The sequence below is a fragment of the Symphalangus syndactylus genome, chromosome 17, assembly GCF_028878055.3.
Source record: "Symphalangus syndactylus isolate Jambi chromosome 17, NHGRI_mSymSyn1-v2.1_pri, whole genome shotgun sequence".
In the NCBI taxonomy this organism is placed as follows: Eukaryota; Metazoa; Chordata; class Mammalia; order Primates; family Hylobatidae; genus Symphalangus; species Symphalangus syndactylus.
This window is the reverse complement of record NC_072439.2, coordinates 16,486,623-16,508,443: the sequence shown is the minus strand read 5'-3', so window position 1 is coordinate 16,508,443 and position 21,821 is coordinate 16,486,623. Positions and strand designations below refer to the sequence as shown.

Here is a 21,821-nt window from a genome sequence, read left to right as displayed (position 1 = left end):
CCCAGCTAATTTTTTTTTTTTGTATTTTTAGTAGAGACGGGGTTTCACCATGTTGGCCAGGCTGGTCTCAATCTCCTGACCTTGTGATCCTCCCCCCTTAGCCTCCCAAAGTGCTGGGATTACAGGCGTGAGCCACCACGCATGGCTCAGCCAGTTTCTTATAAAATTAAATTTACCCTTACCATATAACCCAGAAATTTTACTCCTAGATAATTACTGGGAGAATTTCATTTCTACCAAGAGAAATGAAAACATCCATATAAAGGCTTGTACACAAATGTTCATAGCACCTTTACTTGCAATAACTTGGAAACAACCCAAACGCCCATCATTAGGACAGTTATTAAACAAAGCATGGCATATTCATATACCGGAATAAAAGAATACACTTTTATTAAGAGTAATAAACAAAACAACAAAATAAACTGGACAGCCATGGTGGCTCACATTTGTATCCCAGTACTTTGGGAGGCCAAGCGGTGAGGATCACCTGGGCCCATGAGTTCAAGACCACGAACGGCAACTTAGTGAGATCCATCTCTACAAAAAATAAAATAAATTAGCCGGGCATGGTGGCATGTGCCTGTGGTCCCAGCTACTCAGGAGGCTGAGGCAGGAGGATTGCTTGAGCCCAGGAGGTTGAGGCTGCAGTGAGCCATGTTTGTGCCACTGCCCTCCAGCCTGGGTGACGGGGAGACCTTGTGTCAAAAAAAAGAAGAAGAAGAAAAGAAATGAACTATTGATACATGCAGCAAGAATTATCTCAAAAGTATCAAACGAACAAAAGCTAAACATAAATTTCATAGTGTATGATTCCATTTACATCAAGTTGAACAACAAGCAGAACTAATCAATAAGGAGAGAAGTCAGATAAGGAGACAGAGCAGGTGAGGAGGGACCTTTCTAGAGTGATGACGATGTTTTATATCTTGGGTACTAGTTACATGGGTATATGCATGTACCAATACTCATTGAACTGTAGCCTTTAGATCTGTACCTTGCATTGTATAGATACTATATCTCAACAAAGAATATACCAAAAAAATCAAGTGCCAATAACTAAACATAAGAGGAGGAGTTTGGGAGCCAGTGGGATATGACTTTTTATCCTGTGTTGCCTCAGGGAACCTGTTTCTCTCACTTTGAGAGATTTCCTCACTCATAAAACCAGGATGGTCATAAACTCCCTAATAAGGTGGTTAAGATCATTTGCTGAGATAATGGAAAGCATATTAAATAAAAGCTGTTATTATCAGTCAATAAATTATTATTCAGGGTAAACGTAGCTTCAAGCCAGTCTCTGCCCTGGTTGCCCTTCCCCAGATGTGACCCAGTCCGATGATGATGATAATGACGATGATTATTATTGCTATCTTGAGACACGGTCTCACTCTATCACACAAGCTGGAGTGCACTGGTGCCATCTCAGCTCACTACAACCTGAGCCTCCAGAGGTCAAGTGATTCTCCAGTTTTAATCTCCCAAAATGCTGGGATTACAGGTGTTAGCCACCCCACCTGGCAATCCAGTCAGTTTATTTATTTTGTTATTTATTTATTTATTTTTTGAGAGAGTCTTGCTCTGCCACCTAGGCTGGAGAGCAGTGGCATGATCTCGGCTCACTGCAACCTCCGCCTCCTGGTTTCAAGCCATCCTCCTGCCTCAGCCTCCCAAGTAGCTGGGATTACAGGCATGCCCCACCACACCTGGATAATTTTTGTATTTTTAGTAGAGACGGGGTTTCACCATGTTGGCCAGGCTAGTCTCGAACTCCTGACCTCAGGTGATCCGCCCACCTCGGCCTCCCAAATTGCTAGGATTACAGGTGTGAGCCACTGTGCCCCGCCCAATCCAGCCAGTTTTAAGCTTGCCCTAACAGTGCTTCAAGTATTAACAGAATTGTGCAGGCCACAATAGGCAGTGCTCCCTCCCACAGACCTGGCTTCATCTTTCCATTACAGCAACCCGAGACTGCAGTAACACACAGTGCTCCAGTTACCAGAGGGGCATGACTGGTTCCATCTGCCCAGCATCTTGGGGGATCCTATCTCCCCAACTTTTGGTTCAAGGGATTCAGGAGGAGGTAACCCCACTCCTGAGCCTGGCTAATTAAGGCACTGCTTTCCCTGGGCCACAGAGACTGTGCTGGGATGGGGATGCGACGCAGGGTGGACCACTGGATTCAGCCTGGGGATTTGGTGGGAAATCCGGGATGAAGCACCCCTCTGTGCTCTAGGGTCACTAGGCAGGTAACTAATACGCTCAAATGTGCCCCATGAGAGCAGGGATCTTTGTTCTGTTGACTACTGAGTCATGCCTCTTAGAACAGTTCCTGGCACACAGCAGGCACTAAATAAAGATTTGTTGAGTGAATGAATTACTCAGCCTCCTAATGGATTGAAGCAAAGCCACATCCCAGAAAACGATCCCCACCTCTACTCTCCTCCCAGGCCTGGAGAGACCAACTCAACTTGGTATAGAGGCCACTCAGGAGTTTCTAAGGCTCAGAGGAAGCAATTAACAGAGAGGCTAGGGCTGAGCGCAGTGGCTCACGCCTGTAATCCCAGCACTTTGGAAGGCCAAGGCAGACAGATTACTTGAGGTCAGGAGTTCAAGACCTCCCTGGCCAACATGGTGAAACCCCGTCTCTACTAAAAATACAAAAATTAGCCGGGCGTGGTGGCAGGCACCTGTAGTCACAGCTACTCAGGAGGCTGAAGCAGGAGAATTGCTTGAACCCAGGAGGCAGAGGTTGTAGTGAGCCGAGATCGCACCACTGCACTCCATCCTGGGCGACAGAGCAAGACTCTGCCTCAAAATAAACAAAAAAGATTTCAGAACAACTTTAGTGCTTCTGATTACCAGTGCTACTTTATATTATTCTCTACTGTCTTAGTAATTCCATCCTCCCCACCTCCATTAGAGTTTAGAAGCCGATACACACCACTGCAACCTCCCATACACCAAGGGGCGGGAGGTGACCCGGTTGTGGTAAGCTGGCAGTGAGGGGAGTTTCCTGGGGGCTTCTGGAAAAGGATTTTCCTCCTTGAGGCGTTACCCTCACTTACCTGACCACCCGCCCCTCCATACACACACGCATAGACTTCCTCCCTTATGAAACATAAAGGCACAATGCCTGGAGCCGCAGCAGCCCTACTGGGGCCATGAGGACTGCCTGAGCACCAACACGGCAGAGACGGAGTCCTCAGGTTCCCAATGACACCACTGAGCCACCAAACCAACCACGACAAGGCCTTCCTCAGGACTTACTGAAAAGCCAGCAAAAAACACCCTTTTGATTTAAGGTTTGATTGACATTTACTGGCTGGGTTTTCAATTAATTACAGATGAGCACAAACTAATACAGAGATACACCGGGGTCAGTGACTGAGATGGCCTCTGGGGCTTTCTCAGGCAGGCGCCATCCCCAGGCTGACACGGGCGCCCTCTCCTGTCCACTTGGCATACTGCTTGCGGCCAGGGCAAGTAGATTCCCTGGGATGCACTCAGGTTGCAAATCAGCCAGCCCTCTACACAGGGGCTTCTGAAAAAGATCCCTGTTCAGAAATCGGCCAGAAGATTTAGCCATGAGTACATGAGCAAATTCCAGCAAATGCCTCTGCATAATGAAGGGTGGGACTAAAAAGGAGCAGCGAGATTAAATGCAGCCAATAACACACTTCTTCCATCTGAGACTGTGTGCCTTAGTTAGGTCTTTGCCAGCTGTGACAGCCACAAACAAAGAATGCCAAAGCTGGCTGGGAGTGGTGGCTCATGCCTGTAATCCCAGCACTTTGGGAGGCTGAGGTGGGCAGACCACCTGAGGTCAGGAGTTTAAGACCAGCCTGGCCAATATGGTGAAACCCTATCTCCACTAATAATACAAAAAAAAATTAGCTGGGCATAATGGCACACCCCTGTAATCCCAGCTACTTGGGAGGCTGAGGCAGGAGAATTGCTTGAACCTGGGAGGTGGAGGTTGCAGTGAGCCGAGATCGCACCACTGCACTACAGCCTGGATGACAGAGTGAGACTCTGTCTTGGGGAAAGAAACAAAAACAAAACAAAATTAGCCGGGCGTGGTGGCAGAAGCCTGTAATCCCAGCTGCTCGGGAGGCTGAGGCAGGATAATCACTTGAACGTGGGAAGTGGAAGTTGCAGCGAGCTGAGATTGTGCCACTACTCTCCAGCCTGGGTGACAGAGCGAGAAAATGTCTCAAAAAAAAAAAAAAAAAAAATTCAAAGCCAGACTCTCACAGAGGGTTTCACCAAGAGTTTCCAAATTTACTTAATAATGTCTGCACAGGAAAATGTTTTCAGTGAGAGCAAAAATATTTGGGGGGGGGGCACCAATAAATAAGTTTATTTAAAAAATTTTTACATGTTCGTTTCATCCCTATAATTTTTGTGTATGTTTTTAAATGCATATAATATAAACATACTATTATATGTTAGTGCTATACATGACTGCTAAATACGTTCATTTGTTTATTTATTTACTTATTTTATTTTATTTTTTTGAGACAGGGTCTTGCTCTGTCGCCCAGGCTGGAGTGCAATGGTGCAATCTTGGCACACCACAACCTCCACCTCCTGGGTTCAAGCGATTCTCTTGCCTCAGTCTCCCAAGTAGCTGGGATTACAGGCATGCGCCACCACACCTGGCTAATTTTTTGTATTTTTAGTAGAGACGGAGTTTCTCCATGTTGTTCAGGTTGGTCTCGAACTCCCGACCTCATGGGATCCACCCGCCTTGGCCTCCCAAAGTGCTGGGATTACAGGCGTGAGCCACCATGCCCGGCTGACTGCTAAATAATTTTACATATGTGTACACACATGCATACATATATGCTAGGGAAGGAATCTCAGAAGTGTTTCCTTGATAGGAGGACATAATAACAAATGTTTGGAGGTCACCAGCAGCAGCCTGGCTGCCATATAATATAACTGATGTGACGCTCTGGTGATTATAAATAGACTCCAGCAAAGTGATTTTCAAACACTGGTGCGTGTGAGAATGCACTCTAGAGACTGCTAAAAATAAACGCGTCCACCCCTTCCCCACGTCCACCAAATCAGGACCTGCAGGTAGCACTCGTGGGCATCTACCGGAAGCGCCCCACAAAGCTCACTAGTTTTCCTCCATATTGCGCACCTTTCAGCTCCCCAATCCTCTTGGCAGTTGTGTTTAATCTGGTGGTTAGTTAGCCCTTCTATTGAGAGCTGAACACCAACTGTTGTAGCTGTCCTTTCTAGAAGTTCTGTTTAATTCTTTTTCCAGCTTCCTGGCAATTTTTCATTTTACTTGTGTTTTAATATCCTTCTCTTTTATCCTTTTAACAGATAAGTTTAGGTATTTTATATCCACATCTGATAATTCCATGTTTGCAGGTTTTGACCTGCCATGTTTTTCTGCTGGCTCTCGCTCATGGTGGCTGCTTTTTTCATATGGTATATATATATATCGATATATATATTTTTATATATATATTTTTTGTATTTTTAGTAGAGACGGGGCTTCTCCATATTGGTCAGGTTGGTCTGATATATATATGAGATATATATATATCTATATATAATATAGATATTAGGCCGGGCGCGGTGGCTCACGCTTGTAATCCCAGCACTTTGGGAGGCCGAGGCGGGAGGATCACGAGGTCAGGAGATCGAGACCATGGTGAAACCCCGTCTCTACTAAAAATACAAAAAAATTAGCCGGGCGTGGTGGCGGGCGCCTGTAGTCCCAGCTACTCGGGAGGCTGAGGCAGGAGAATGGCGTGAACCCAGGAGGCGGAGCTTGCAGTGAGCCGAGATTGCGCCACTGCACTCCAGCCTGGGCGACAGAGCAAGACTCCGTCTCAAAAAAAAAAAAAAAAAAAAAAGATATTAATAGAGATATATATCATATATATGAGATATATATATGAGATACATATCTATATATCATACGGTATATCTATAGATATATATATCATATGGTATATCTATATATATAGATATATATATATCATACGGTATATCTATATATATATATTTTGTTTTTTTACTGTGAGCTTGTATGTGCTGGAACTCTGTCTGAAGGATTTCTCCAAGGCCTGGGCAGAGAGAGCACAGGCAGGAAGAGTTTATGTTTGCCCTTGCCAGGTGCTTAGACACAATTAGGTACCCCTAGGGGTTCATTCTCAGCCTGCAACTTCCAGGACCTTTCAAAGAGGCCCCAAGCCCACATGAGGGACAGTCAGTGGCTACAAATTCTCAGAGGAGAACATATCAGTCTCTACCTAGGGCAAAGGCTTATGTGCCTTCAGAAGGAGGTTTTTTTCTAGTTCACCAGGTACCTTGCCAGAGACCTGGTTCTACACAAGGCTGTTGCCTACCCAGTTCCCCCACAGCATAGTCCCCATCCCCCAGGCCAAATAATATGGTGTGGCTGTGTCCCCACCCAAATCTCATCTTATATTCACACGTCTCTACTAAAAATACAAAAAATTAGCCGGGCATGGTGGCGCATGCCTGTAATCTCAGCTACTCTGGAGGCTGAGACAGTAGAATCACTTGAACCTAGGAGGCGGAGGTTGCCGTGAGCTGAGATCACGCCATTGCACTCCAGCCTGGGCAACAAGAGCAAAACTCTGTCTCAAAAAATAAATAAATAAGTTGGCCGGGGGCGGTGGCTCACGCTTGTAATCCCAGCACTTTGGGAGGCCGAGGCGGGCGGATCACGAGTTCAGGAGATTGAGACCATGGTGAAACCCTGTCTCTACTAAAAATACAAAAAAATTAGCCGGGCGTGGTGGCGGGCGCCTGTAGTCCCAGCTACTGGGAGAGGCTGAGGCAGGAGGATTGCTTGAACCCGGGAGGCGGAGCTTGCAGTGAGCCGAGATTGCGCCACTGCACTCCAGCCTGGGCCACAGAGCGAGACTCCGTCTCAAAAAAAAAAAATAAATAAATAAATAAAATAAATAAATACGTAAATAAACATGTACAAAGTACTTGAGGGCCAGGTACACTTCTATGTTTTATGGATATTAATATCCACATAGCAACCCAATTACAAGCATAAAACTGAGGCCCAGAGAGGTTAAATAACTCTCCCTGGGGTCACACAGAAAGTGGCAGAGCAGGGATAGATAAGGAGGCAGCCTGGTTCGAGGCCAGGCTGTAAACAGTAAACAGTAAACACTAAACACTGTTTACTGAATGGTGCTGAGGGAACATCAGATCTATGAGGTAAGTGCTATATGGTACAGAAAGGCAGAGGGACTCATGCAGGACACACACCACGTAAACAGCAGGGCAAGGATCTAAGTGCATGAAGTCTTTATCTAGAAGCAGAGGTTTTGGCACTTGGGCAGTAATGACAAGAAGGGATTCCTGCTGGGCGCGGTGGCTCACGCCCGTAATCCCAGCACTTTGGGAGGCCACAGCGGGCGGATCACTTGAGGTCAAGAGTTGGAGACCAGCCTGACCAACATGGTGAAACCCTGTCTCTACTAAAAATACAAAAATTAGCCGGGCATGGTGGAGGGCGCCTGTAATCCCAGCTACTCAGGAAGGCAAAAGCCTGGGCAACAAAGTTAGACTCCATCTCAAAAAAAACAAAGGGGGCCACGCGCGGTGGCTCACGCCTGTAATCCCAGCACTTTGGGAGGCTGAGGCGGGCGGATCACGAGATCAGGAGATCGAGACCATCCTGGCTAACACGGTGAAACCCCGTCTCTACTAAAAATACAAAAAATATTAGCCGGGCGTGGTGGCGGGTGCCTGTAGTCCCAGCTACTCGGGAGGCTGAGGCAGAAGAATGGCGTGAACCCGGGAGGTGGAGCTTGCAGTGAGCTGAAATCGCGCCACTGCACTCCAGCCTGGGCGACAGAGCGAGACTCCATCTCAAAAAAAAAAAAAAAAAAAAAGGGATTCCATGTATATCCCCTGTAGCCTGTAGTAGCAACCAGATGGGCGTGTCCCAGACCAGGGCTCGCCTATCCACTATCCTGCTGCATCCTCACAAGAATCCTGGGAGATAAGTTCTATTATTATCCCATTTGATAAATATGGAAATGGAGGCTCATAGAGGTCAAGCTGCCTGCTCAAAGTCACACAGCTAATAAGCGGCAGTGCCAAGATCCAAAGCCAAGAGTACCTACTCTGTGGCAGACAGAGCAGGGGGCCATCAAGGACCCCTTCGTATCACACCCTGTGCAGTTCTTTCCCACACTCACTGTGGTCTGTGCCTGGAGCTGCTTTGATCAATAGCGTGGTGGAAATGATGCTGGAAGTTTCCAGGCCTTGCCCTTAAATAACCTGCAGCTTCTGCTTCTTCCCTCATGAAAATCTGGCTGTTGGGGAGTCCTGAGCAGCCATGTGAGATATTCAGCTACCCCACAGGAGAGACCACGTGGATAAGAGAGGCCCAGAGACTACTGCACTGAGAGGGAACCAGCTCCCCAGTCCCAGTGCCAGTTCCAGATGACTCCAGCCCAGCCACCTCCGCCTGCACCTGGATAAGAGCCTGCCAAGCAGCAACCAGCAAAAGAACTGTCCGGCTGAGCCCAGACAAGCCACAAAGGTAACAGAAACGAAGAGTGACTGGGTTTTTTGTCTTTTTGAGACAGGGTCTCACTCTGTTGCCCAGGCTGGAGTGCTGTGGCACGATCTCGGCTCACCACAGCCTCCACCTCTCTCGGGTTCAAGCGATTCTCCTGCCTCAGCCTCCCAAGAAGCTGGGACCACAGGTACCCGCTAAATTTTTGTATTTTTAGTAGAGAAAGGGTTTTGCCATGTTGCCCAGGCTGGTCTCGAACTCCTGGCCTGAAGTGATCCACCCAACTCAATCTCCCAAAGTGCTGAGATTACAGGCATGAGCCACTGCACCTGGTAAGAGTTACTATGTTAAGCCACCAAGCTTTGGACCAGATGGCTATGTAGAAAAAGAAAACTGAAACCAAGTCCATGGCCTAAATTCATAAGAATGGCCACAGTGCTGAGCACTTCTGAAAAAATGACCTCAGCAACGTGAATGAATGATCGTGGTGTATCCGTTTCCCATGGCCACTATAACAAAGTACCACAAATGCAGTGGCTTAAAACAGCACAAATTTATTATTATTATTATTATTTGAGACAGGGTCTTGCTCTGTCACCCAGGCTGGAGTGCAGTGGTGCGGTCACAGCTCATTGCAGCCCCACTCTCCTGGGCTCAAGCAATCCTGCCGCAGCCTCCTGAGTGGCTAAAACTATAGGCATGCATCACCATGCCCCACTAATTGTTTTTTATTTTTATTAGAGACAAGGTCTCGATTTGTTGCCCAGGCTGGTCTTGAACCCCTGGGTTCAAGTGATCTTCCAGCCTCGACCTTCTAAAGTGCTGGGATAACAGGCATGAACCACCGCACCTGCCCTAAATTTATTATTTTACAGTTCCAGAAGTCAGAAGTCTGAAATGGGGGCCAGGTGTGGTGGCTCACGCCTGTAATCCCAGCACTTTGGGAGGCCAAGGCGGGTGGATCACCTGAGGTTAGGAGTTGAAGACCAGCTGGCCAACATGGTGAAACCCCCGTCTCTACTGAAAATACAAAAATTAGCCAGGCATGGTGGCATGCGCCTGGAATCCCAGCTACTCAGGAGGCCAAGGCAGGAGAATCGCTTGAACCCACGATGCAGAGGTTGCAGGGAGCTGAGATCACGCCACTGTAATCCAGCCTGGGTGACCGTGTGAGACCCTGTCTCAAAAAACAAAACAAAACAAAAAACTGGGTGCGGTGGCTCACGCCTGTAATCCCAGCACTTTGGGAGGCCAAGGCAGGTGGATCACCAGAGGTCAGGAGTTCAAGACCAGCCTAGCCAACATGGTGAAACCCTATCTCTACTAAAAATACAAAAAATTAGCCAGGTGTGGTGGCGGGTGCCTATAATCCCAGCTACTCATGGGACTGAGGCAGGAGAATCACTTGAACCCAGGAGGCAGAGATTGCAGTGAGTTGAGATTGTGCCACTGCACTGCAATCTGTGCAACAAGAGTGAAACCCCATCCCAAAAAAAAAAAAAAGTCCAAAATGGCTTTCACTAGGCTAATCTCAAGGTGTCCGCAGGGCTGTGTTCCTTTCTGAAGTCTCCAGTGGAGAATCCATCTCCTCGGCTTTTCCAGCTTCCAGGGGCTGCCTGCATTCCTTGGTTCATGCCTCCCTTCCTCCATCTTCAAGGCCAGCGGGGCAGCATCCCTCAAATCATTCCCTCTCTTGCCTCCCTCTTTCCCTTATAAGGACCCCTGTGATCACACTGACCTGACCTGCGTAATTCAGGATCATCTCCCCATCCCCAAATCCTTCATTTAATCACATCTGCAAAGCACCTTTGTTGTGCATGGTAACATATTCAACAGGTTCTTGGGATAAGGATGTGGACATCTTCGGGGGACTAGTCACTCTACTGCCTACTGTGTGTGATAAACCAGAAAAAGGACCAGTGTACTCCAAAGAATAAACACAAATGAGCTGGAATTTTCCCACTGCCCAGAGATATCTCACAGCCTCCCTGGGAGCACCAAAAGTGCACTTTGCAGGCATGGCCTCAACCTGCCTAGCATCACCAACCTCCTTTACTTTTGGGTTAAAATAATTTAAACAAAGGAATTCTGTGTTTAAAAAGATCTTTGCCTCCCCAGCAGGGTGCATCATCGATGATTTATGCTTCTAGCATGTACTGTTCTTTCCTCAGGCAGCCACAGCTACTGCTCCAGCCTCTCCTGTGAGACAGCTGGGCCCAGCCTGCTGAGTCAAAAGTATCTCAGCCAAAGGTACAGATACTGGATTTATTGGTCAGCTCAGGACGCCTGACCTGAGAGAATCCAGGGCTGCCAGTGCACCCTGGGAAATTCCAATCGCCATGGCTGGGGGCCAGAGCAAAGGGCAATTAGCAGTGTGAAGACACTAATGATGCAATTAAAACGTGTAAATGTAAGAAGCCAGTACATTGCAATATCTGGTAGCATCTCCAACTCGACCTGTCCCTAACTGAGCTCCAGGTCTTTCTGTCCAACCTGCCCCTCCTCCGGTAGGCTGTCTCACACTCAATCCACGGGAAATCCTGCTGGCTCTACCTTGTAAACAAATCTACTGGTTATTCATTACTAAGAGGAACAAGAAAGGTTCTTGACATGGTCACACCTTAACCAAGCGATCCAAGTTACCATCACAAATGACGGAACAAATAGACCTCAGGAGCCCTCTGAAGGGATGTCCTTAGGAGGCACCTCCAGTCTGTGGTGTTCCCGCCAAACATGTTCAACATGAATCCAATCAGGGGAAGCAATCAGGAGACTCCAGACAGCGGGACACAGTATCAATCGGAGGACTGGCTCCAATGTCAATGTCATAAAAACAAGGGCAGGGATACTATTCTAGAGCAGGGTCAGCAAACTCTTCCTGTAAAGGGGCAGAGAGTAAATATTTTAGATTTTGAGGCCAGGCATGGTGGCTCACGCCTGTAATCCTGAAACCGCCTTTGCAAAATTATGACTGACACAGTGAGAGAGATCTAACTTGACTGACTCCATCTTACTTCCAACCTCCAAGCTGTCCTTGTTCATTCCTGAGTGAAGGCTAAACTAACTTTGGGAGAAACTTAGTTTACAGTTTAAACAAACATGGTAACAGCCCTTTCCCAAAGCAGATCTCCTTCTTGCCTGGCGGCTAGATTGCCTTTGTAGGACTAATATCAGCCACAAGATTAGAAATTATGGTTTAGGAGTCTTGCAGCTGGAGGCTACAAGATTCTGACCTTCCCTAAACTGCTCCTAAGATCAGTGCTTGAGATATTCTGCAGACTCTGCACTTGATGGATCAGCCGGCCCCACTCAGATCAATAAATTGGCTCATCTGATCTTGTGCCCGCTCTCCCCCTCCCCCACTGCCACCCAGGAACTAACTGAGCACAAGACAGCTCTGACTCTCTATGATTTCATCTCTGACCAATCAGCACTCCTGGCTCACTGGCTTCCCCTCACCCACAAAGTTATCCTTAAAAACTCTGCTCCCCGGGCCAGGCGCGGTGGCTCACGCCTGTAATCCCAGCACTTCGGGAGGCCCAGGCAGGTGGATCTCCTGAGGTTGGGAGTTAGAGACCAGCCTGACCAACATGGAGAAACCGCATCTCTACTTAAAATACAAATTAGCCGGGCATGGTGGCGCATGCCTGTAATCCCAGCTACTCAGGAGGCTGAGGCAGGAGAATCACTTGAACCCGGGAGGCGGAGGTTGTGGTGAGCCGAGATGGCGCCACTGCACTCCAGCCTGGGCGACAGAGTGAGACTCCGTGTTAAAAACAACAACAACAACAAAAAACCTCTGCTCCCTGAATGGAGACTGATTTGAGTAATTATAAAACTCCAGTCTCCCACACAGCCGGCTCTGTGTGAATTATTCTCTCTGCTGCAGTTCCCCTGTCTTGATGAATCGGGTCTGTCTAGGCAGCAGGCAAGATGAACCCCTTGGGTGGTTAAAATCCCAGCACTTTGGGGGACCGAGGAGGGCGGATCACTTGAGGTCAGGAATTCGAGACCATCCCAGCCAACAAGTCGAAACCCCATCTCTACTGAAAATACAAAAATTAGCTGGGAGTGGTGGTGGGCACCTGTGGTCCCAGTTACCCGGGAGGCTGAGGCAAGAGAATCGCTTGGGAGATGGAGGTTGCAGGGAGCCGGAATCGCAACACTGCACTCTAGCCTGGGAGATGGAGCATGACTCTGTCTCAAGAATAAATAAATAAGCCGGGCGCGGTGGCTCACGCTTGTAATCCCAGCACTTTGGGAGGCCGAGGCGGGCGGATCACGAGGTCAGGAGATCGAGACCACGGTGAAACCCCGTCTCTACTAAAACTACAAAAAAAAAAATTAGCCGGGCGTGGTGGCGGGCGCCTGTAGTCCCAGCTACTCAGAGAGGCTGAGGCAGGAGAATGGCGTGAACCCAGGAGGCGGAGCTTGCAGTGAGCCGAGATTGCGCCACTGCACTCCAGCGCCTGGGTGACAGAGCAAGACTCCATCTCAAAAAAAAAAAAAAAAAAAAAAAAAAAAAAAAAAAAAAAAAAGAATAAATAAATAAATAATAGTTTAGATTTTGTAGGCCATACAAACTCAATTCTACAGCCACAGACAATACATAAACAAATGGGCGTGGCTGTGTTACCACAAAACTTTATTTACAAAGTCAGGCAGTGAGCCGGATTGCCAAACCCTGTTGTAGATTAAAGGAAATTAAAAAGGCAAGACATTAAATGCAGTACATGATCCCTCGGCAGACCCTAGATGTAAAATAATAATAAACAGCTAAAAAGGACATTTTGGGGTATAACTGAAGAGCCATATATTCAATAATATTGTTATCAATATGATTATCAATGTTAAATTTCTCAGGTGTGATATTGGTACTGTGTTACACAGGGCAATGTCTTTGTTCTTAGGAGATACAGGTTGAAATATTTAGGAGTGAAGTGTCACGTCCACAATTCATTTTTAAATAGTTAAAATATTCACCTGTGGCCGGGTGTGGTGGCTCACACCTGTAATCCCAGCACTTTGGGAGGCCGAGGCAGGCAGATCACGAGGTCAGAAGATCGAGACCATCCTGGCTAACACAGAGAAACCCCATCTCTACAAAAAAATTAGCCGGGTGTGGCGGCGGGCGCCTGTAGTCCCAGCTGCTGGGGAGGCTGAGGCAGGAGAATGGTGTGAACCCAGGAGGCGGAGCTTGCAGTGAGCCGAGATTGCGCCACTGCACACCAGCCTGGGTGACAGAGCAAGACTCCGTCTCAAAAAAAACAAAAAAACACACGTGTGTATATATACACATAGATATACACATACACACAGATGAGAACAAAAACAAAGTAAACTTAAAGTTAATAAATGATGAATTAGGTGGTAGAGGGTAAACAGATGATTATATTATTCTTTCAACTTTTCTGAGGGCTTGAAAATATAAAAAGAAGTTAGGTAAAAAATATCTCCAGGCTGGGCGCAGTGGCTTACAACTTAATCTCAGAACTTTGGGAGGCCAAGGCGGGCAGATCACGAGGTTAGGAGTTTAAGACCAGCCTGGCCAACATGGTGAAACGCTGTCTCTACTAAAAATAGAAAAATTAGTCGGGCGTGGTGGCGGGCACCTGTAATCCCAGCTACCTGGGAGGCTGAGGCAGAGAATTGTTTGAACTCGGGAGGCAGAGTTGCAGTGAGCAGAGATCACGCCACTGCACTTCAGCCTGGGTGACAGAGTGAGACTCCATCTCAAAAATAAATAAATAAATAAATAAATAAATAAATAAATAAATAAATGGATAGAACTGTGGGCCAGGCACACAGTAGCTCACACCTATAATCCCAGCACTTTGGGAGGCCAACGCAGGCGGATCACTTGAGACTAGGAGTTCGAGACCAGCCTGGCTGACATGGCAAAACCCAGTCTCTACTAAAAACACAAAAATTAGCCAGGCACAGTAGCACGCACCTGTAATCCCAGCTACTTGAGAGGCTGAAGCAGGAGAATCGCTTGAACCCAGGAGGCAGAGGTTGCAGTGAGCCGAGATCATGACATTGCACTCCAGCCTGGGTGTCAGAGTGAGAATCTGTCTCAAAAACTAATAATAATAATAAAATAAAACAGAACTCTGATATTGTCCCTCTGCTGCACAGAACCCTCCAGTAAGTCCTGTTCCACTCAGAGTAAAGCCAAGGCATTTGCAGTGACCCACAGGCCCCATACAAACTGTCCCCCTTTCCCGTCATCAGTTTCCTCTGTCCTGTGTGCCAGGCACGCTCGTGCCTCAGGTCCTGTGTGTATGCGGGATCCTCTGGGCTGGAACGTCTCTTCCCCCAGATGCCAACGCTGCTCGTTCTGCCTCCTTTGCATATTTTCAGTGAGTTCGCCCTGACAATCCTATCTAGGCTTATAGCCTTCCTTTAAATACTCCTTGTTCTACAACCCTGATTTTTTTCCTAGAGCAATTATTGCTATCTAATATAATTCATCTTTTAACTATTTTTTGAGATGGAGTGTCACTCTGTCGCCCAGGCTGGAGTGCAGTGGTGCAATCTCGGCTCATTGCAACCTCTGCCTCTTGGGTTCAAGTGATTCTCCTGTCTTAGCCTCCCGAGTAACTGGGATTACAGGCGTCTGCCACCATGCCTGGCTAATTTTTGTATTTTTAGTAGAGATGGGGTTTCGCCATGATGCCCAGGCTGGTCTCAAACTCCTGACCTCAAGTGATCCACCCGCCTCAGCCTCCCAAAATGCTGGGATTACAGGCATGAGCCACTGGGCCCAGCCAACTATTTATTTCATTTATTGTCTGGCTTCCTCCACAAGAATGTAAGGTACCTGAGGGCAAGATGTTTTGCTTTTTCCTGCCTGTTGTATCTATAACATCTACATGACAGCCATGACCCTACGCCACGCACTGACTTAACATTTTAAATCCATTTACTTAATCCTCACCACAACACAATAAATATTATTTATAGCATAATGCATATATAGTATATACACAAAATAAGAATAATAATAGTATCTACCTCATCATTAATTGGTGAGGACCCAATGCCAGAGGCTGGGAGGTGCTCAAGACAAGCCGTGGCACAAAGTACGAGCCCAGTTAATGTGACCATTATGTAACACCCAATGTACAGAATTGGAAATTGAAGCTAAGAGGGGCTAAATGACGTACCCAAAGTCACCAGTCTGGGTAGGGATTCAAACCTATGTCAGTCTGACTCCAGAAGCCATTTTCTTTCTTGTTTTTCTTTTTTTTTTTTTTTTTGAGATGGAGTCTTGCTCTGTCCCCCAGGCTGGAGTGCAGTGGTGCGATCTCAGCTCAACTGCAACCTCCGCCTCCCGCGTTCAAGTGATTCTTCTGCCTCAGCCTCTCAAGTAGCTGGGGTTACAGGCACACGCCACCATGCCCAGCTAATTTTTTTTTTTTTTTTTTTTGAGACGGAGTCTTGCTCTGTCACCCAGGCTGGAGTGCAGTGGCGCGATCTCGGCTCACTGCAAGCTCTGCCTCCCGGGTTCACGCCATTCTCCTGCCTCAGCCTCTCCGAGTAGCTGGGACTACAGGCGCCCGCCACCACGCCCGGCTAATTTTTTTGTATTTTTGGTAGAGACGGGGTTTCACCGTGGTCTCGATCTCCTGACCTCGTGATCCGCCCGCCTCGGCCTCCCAAAGTGCTGGGATTACAAGCGTGAGCCACCGCGCCCGGCAATTTTTGTATTTTTAGTAGAGAAGGGGTTTCACCATGTTGGTCAGGAGGGTCTTGAACTCCTGACATCGTGATCTGCCTGCCTTGGCCTCCCAAAGTGCTGGGATTACAGGCGTGAGCCACTGGGCCCAGCCTTTTTTTTTTTTTTTGAGACAGAGCTTCACTTTGTTGCCCAGGCTGGAGTGCAATGGCGCGATCTTGGCTCACTGCAACCCCCGCCTCCCGGGTTCAAGCGATTCTCCTGCCTCAGCCTCCCAAGTAGCTGGGATTACAGGCACGTGCCACCACGTCTGGCTAATTTTGTATTTTTAGTAGAGACGGGGTTTCTCCATGTTGGTCAGGCTGGTCTCTAATTCCCAACCTCAGGTGATCCGCCTGCCTCGGCCTCCCAAAGTGCTGGGATTATAGGTGTGAGGCACAGCGCCCGGCACAGAAGCCTATTTATTTATTTATTTATTTATTTATTTATTGAGACAGAGTCTCGCTCTGTCGCCCAGGCTGGAGTACAGTGGCGTGATCTCGGCTTACTGCAACCTCTGCCTCCCGGGTTCAAGCAATTCTCCTGCCTCAGCCTCCCAAGTAGCTGGGACTACAGGTGTGTGCCACCACGCCTGCCTAATTTTGTATTTTTAGTAGAGACAGGGTTTCACCATGTTGGCCAGGCTGGTCTTGAACTCTTGACCTCATGATCCACCGACCTCCGCCTTCCAAAATGCTGGGATTACAGGCATGAGCCACTGCGCCCGGCCCCAGAAGCCATTTTCTTTCTTTTTTTTTTTTTTTTTTTGAGACGGAGTCTCGCTCTGTCGCCCAGGCTGGAGTGCAGTGGCGCAATCTCGGCTCATTGCAAGCTCTGCCTCCCGGGTTCACGCCATTCTCCTGCCTCAGCCTCTCCGAGTAGCTGGGACTACAGGCGCTCGCCACCACGCCCGGCTAATTTTTTTGTATTTGTAGTAGAGACGGGGTTTCACCGTGGTCTCGATCTCCTGACCTCGTGATCCGCCCGCCTCGGCCTCCCAAAGTGCTGGGATTACAAGCGTGAGCCACCGCGCTCGGCTGCCATTTTCTAAACCACAATGCTAAGAATGTCACAGTGTTTGGAAGACAGGCAGAGACAGGAAACAAACTGGGTCTAGGAATCCAGTGTCCAAAGTCTCGCCTCTGGCACAAATCTCTGCGTATGACCTGAGCAATTAACTTCTGCCCTCAAGGCCTCCATTTTCCCTTCTATAAACCAGAGGAAGTCATTCCTCTTTCCGGACATGGGGACAAAACAGCTGTGGGGCCCAAATGAGATGGTTAACAGGAAAGAACTTTGGTAACTGAAATCTAATACTTTCCCATTCTAAGAGCTGCAGCCCCAACAAAGACCCTACCAAACACCGAGCAACCAAGGATTCTGGGCCCTGGAAAGCAGACTTTAAGCATCCAAACTTACAGAGGGGAAAAAAGGTGCACTCCCTTAACCATATGGGCTTTGTGTGTGCTCCTCCCTCTGCCCCAATGCTTTCCTTGCTCCTTGTCCCGATGTTGTCCTCACTCTTCAGGTCCCAGTTCAGATGTCTCCTCCGCCAGGGAGCCCTCCCTGAACCCCATGCCACATCAGGTGCCCAGAGGGCTCCCCCATCTCAGCTCTGCCTACTGTTGGGGGATACATCCTTCCCCCGCAGGACTAGGAATTCCTTGAGGGCACAGATTGGTGTTGGCTTGGTCCCTGCTGTTTTGCCAGCATTGCCAGCACAAGGCCTGGCACAGGGCAGAAGGTTACAAAATACTAGCTAAAGGAAGTAATGAATGGATGGAGGGATGAATGGTGTGTAACCGCCCAAGGGGTTCACCTTGCCCGCTGCCTAGACAGAGCTGATTCATCAAGACAGGAGAACTGCAAGACAAAGAGTAATTCACGCAGAGCTGGCTGTGCGGGAGGCTTTTTGTTTGTTCATTTGAGACAGTTTTGCTCTGTTGCCCAGACTGGAGGGCAGTGGTGCAATCTCGGCTCACTGCAACCTCTGCCTTCCAGGTTCAAGCAATTCTCCCACCTCAGCCTCCTGAGTAGATGAGATTACAGATGTGAGCCACCACACCCGGCTAATTTTTGTATTTTTAGTAGAGACGGGGTTTCACCATGTTGGTCAGGCTGGTCTCGAACTCCTGACCTCGTGATCCACCCACCTCGGCCTCCCAAAGTGCTGGAATTACAGGCGTGAGCCACCGCGCCCAGCCAGGAGTTTTACTATTACTCAAATCAGTCTCCCTGAGCATTCAGGGAGATTTTATTTTTATTTTATTTTATTTTATTTATTTATTTATTTTTTGAGATGGAGTTTCACCCTCTTGCGTGGGCTGGAGTGAAGTGACGTGATCTTGGCTCACTGCAACCTCCATCCCCAGGTTCAAGTGATTCTCATGCCCCAGCCTCCCGAGTAGCTGGGATTATAGGCGCCCGCCACCAAGCCCGCCTAACTTTTGTATTTTCAGTAGAGACAGGGTTTCCACATGTTGGCAAGGCTGGTCGTAAACTCCTGACCTCAGGTGATCCACCCCGCTCAGCCTTCCAAAGTGCTAGGATTACAGGCGCGAGCCAACGGGCCCAGCTGGAGCAGAGTTTTTTTTGTTTTTTGGTTTTTTTTGAGACGGAGTCTCGCTCTGTCGCCCAGGCTGGAGTGTAGTGGCGCGATCTCGGTGGAGCAGAGTTTTTAAGGATAACTTGATGGGTGAGGGGAAGCCAGTGAGCCAGGAGTGCTGATTGGTCAGAGATGAAATCATAGGGAGTCGGAGCGTCGGAGCTGTCTTCTTGCGCTCAGTCAGTTCCTGGGTTGGGGGGCCACAAGATCAGATGGGCCAGTTTATTGATCTGGGTAAGGTCAGCTGATCCATCAAGTGCAGGGTCTGTGAAATATCTCAAGCACTGATCTTAGGAGTAGTTTAGGGAGGGTCAGAATCTTGTATCCTCCAGCTGCATGACTCCTAAACCATAATTTCTAATCTTGTGGCTAATGTTAGTCCTACAAAGGCAATCTAGTCCCCAGACAAGAAGGAGGTCTGCTTTGGGAACTGGCTCTTACCATGTTTGTTTAAACTATAAACTATAAACTAAATCTCTCCCAAAGTTAGTTCAGCCTTCGCCCAGGAATGAACAAGGATAGCTTGGAGGTTAGAAGCAAGATGGAGTCAGTTAAGTTAGATCTCTTTCACTGTGTCAGTCATAATTTTGCAAAGGCGGTTTCAGTGATTCTCTGACCCAACCAATTATGCTAAATTCCCTTATTTTATGTCCCACGTAGCACACAGATCACCTCTTTTTTTTTTTTTGAGACGGAGACTTGCTCTGTCACCCAGGCTGGAGTGCAGTGGCACGATCTCGGCTCACTGCAAGCTCCGCCTCCCGGGTTCACGTCATTCTCCTGCCTCAGCCTCCTGAGTAGCTGGGACCACAGGCGCCCGCCACCACGCCCGGCTAATTTTTTGTATTTTTAGTAGAGATGGCGTTTCACCGTGTTAGCCAGAATGGTCTCCATCTCCTGACCTCGTGATCCGCCCACCTCGGCCTCCCAAAGTGCTGGGATTACAGGCGTGAGCCACCGCGCCCCGCAAGATCACCTTTTTAAAATAGTTTATATTTTGGGTGTTTACTATGCCCTTTATTTCTATTTATTATTTTTTGAGACAGTCTTGCTGTGTCGCCCAGGCTGGAGTGCAATGGCACAATCTAGGCTCACTGCAGCCTCCACCTACCGGGTTCAAGCGATTCCCCTGCCTCAGCCTCCCAAGTAGCTGGGATTACAGGCGTGTGCCACTACACCCAGCTAAATCTTGTATTTTTAGTACAGACGGGGTTTCACTATGTTGGCCAGGCTGGTCTCAAACTCCTGGCCTCATGTGATCCACCCGCCTCGGTCCCCAAAGTGCTGGTATTACAGATGTGAGCCACCGCGCCAGACCTTACTATGCCCTTTAGATCTGAGCTCGGGCGGCCCCCTCTAGGCAGCCCTGCTGGCCTCAGGTCCCTGGGTCAGCCAGCTCCTCTGAGCTCCCGGGCTCCCACTTTCCCGACCACTCTGGGTTGACAGTGATGGATCAGGAGTGTATCTCCCAGTGCAGAGCAAAAAGGCCGCAGTCTGTCAACCGAATGAAAGGACGGCGTATGAGCGCATTAATGAATACACAGATGACTGTCCTCTCTGGTTCAAAATCCTTTTCCAGAATCCCAGGCCATGCCTCCAGAACCCAGACTTCACCCCCGAACCATGCCCCTAATCCAGACTTACTGCCTACAGTAAAACTGAGGCACGTCGACGTCCTAAACGGAGGATATACAATCACCTCCCAGATCAGTGGGGAAAATGAGGCACACGGTGCCGCTTTTGAAATGAAGTTGCCCAAGGACGGCCGGGCAAAGGACCCCGTCCGGTTTCTCCTCAGCCCCTCCCCTAGCTCCTCTATCTTGGAAAGCCCCGTCCAAATTTTTCCCATCCCTCACACTATTGGTTTAACAGCGCATCAGTCTCCAAGCGCTCTCTTCCTCTATTGGACGGCATTTCCTACTCGCGCGGTGGCGCCTTGACCCGCCCCTTACGCCAAGACCCGCCCTCACATTGGGCCACCCGCACGCCCCTCTATCAGAAACCCCCACTATTGGCCACTGGACTTTGCCGGTTCGGGCTGTGATTGGTCGTAGACAGAAGTCCATCCCCTGAGCAACCACCGGACAGGAGTTGGAGAACGGAAAAAGGTTGGAGGGAATTCGGGTCAGACTCACGTTGAGCCGGCGGCAGGCAGATATAGGTCTTGAAGAACTCGCTTCGGCGGGCGGCCTCCTTAATACGATTGGCAAGCGGCTTGCTGACCTGCCGGATGCCCAAGTATAGCAGCTTTGCCATAGGGAACGCGCCTACCACCATCTTGGCGGTCTCACAGGGCACGCGCAACCCTGCTGACTGGGCGGGGCGCCTTAACCTCTTCACTCCTTCCCCGCCCTCTCGTGGCCATGCGTGCGTCAGTACGTATGTACGTACGCTCGAGGGAAACTGCAGAGGCGCATCCTGACGTCACCCCGTCGACGCTGACGTACCGACGTCCGTTCGCTGAATATGCAAATATACACGGAAGTGAGGCGGGTCAGGGGGCGGTGCCGTTAAACGGATGCGCCCGCCTTGGCAGACGTCACTGTGCTCCTTCGTGATGTCACGTTTCGAGTTGTCGTCCCCACCCAAAGGAGGCTCTTAATTAGTCCTAATTAGTCCTGTGAGGCCCAAATACACCTTCCTCTGCAAGCTAGGGCTCTCATTGGGATTAAGAGGAAGCCACGTGGTCATACAGACTTTGGTTGAGATCCCAGCTCTGCCATTTCCTCGCTGTGTAATATTAGATGAATGGCATAACCTCTCTGGACTTAAGTATTACCGTCTACCAAATGGGAATCCTTATAGCACTTGCCTCTTTGGGTTGTTGTGAGGCTTCTATGCTAATCTTGAGTGTAAAACAGTGGACCATGGGAAGTGGTTAGAAGGGTGCCATTCATATAGCTAAGCACTCAGTAAATAACCCTTCTTACCATACAGGTAATAATTGCATATTA

At 48.7% G+C, this 21,821-nt stretch overlaps 1 protein-coding gene across 2 annotated transcripts in view; it reads right to left on the bottom strand.

The window, feature by feature from the left end:
- OPA3 (outer mitochondrial membrane lipid metabolism regulator OPA3) overlaps positions 1-21,302 on the bottom strand; it is a 49,093-nt gene extending 27,791 nt beyond the window's left edge. The window contains exon 1 of one of the 2 annotated variants that reach the window (XM_055249561.2): positions 21,003-21,302. In XM_055249561.2, the coding sequence (XP_055105536.1) occupies positions 21,003-21,144 (142 nt within the window). In that variant the 5' untranslated portion in view covers positions 21,145-21,302. The remainder of the gene's footprint in view (positions 1-21,002) is intronic. The other variant, XM_055249560.2, reaches the window with a different exon arrangement.
- Between the last annotated feature and the right edge of the window lie 519 nt (positions 21,303-21,821).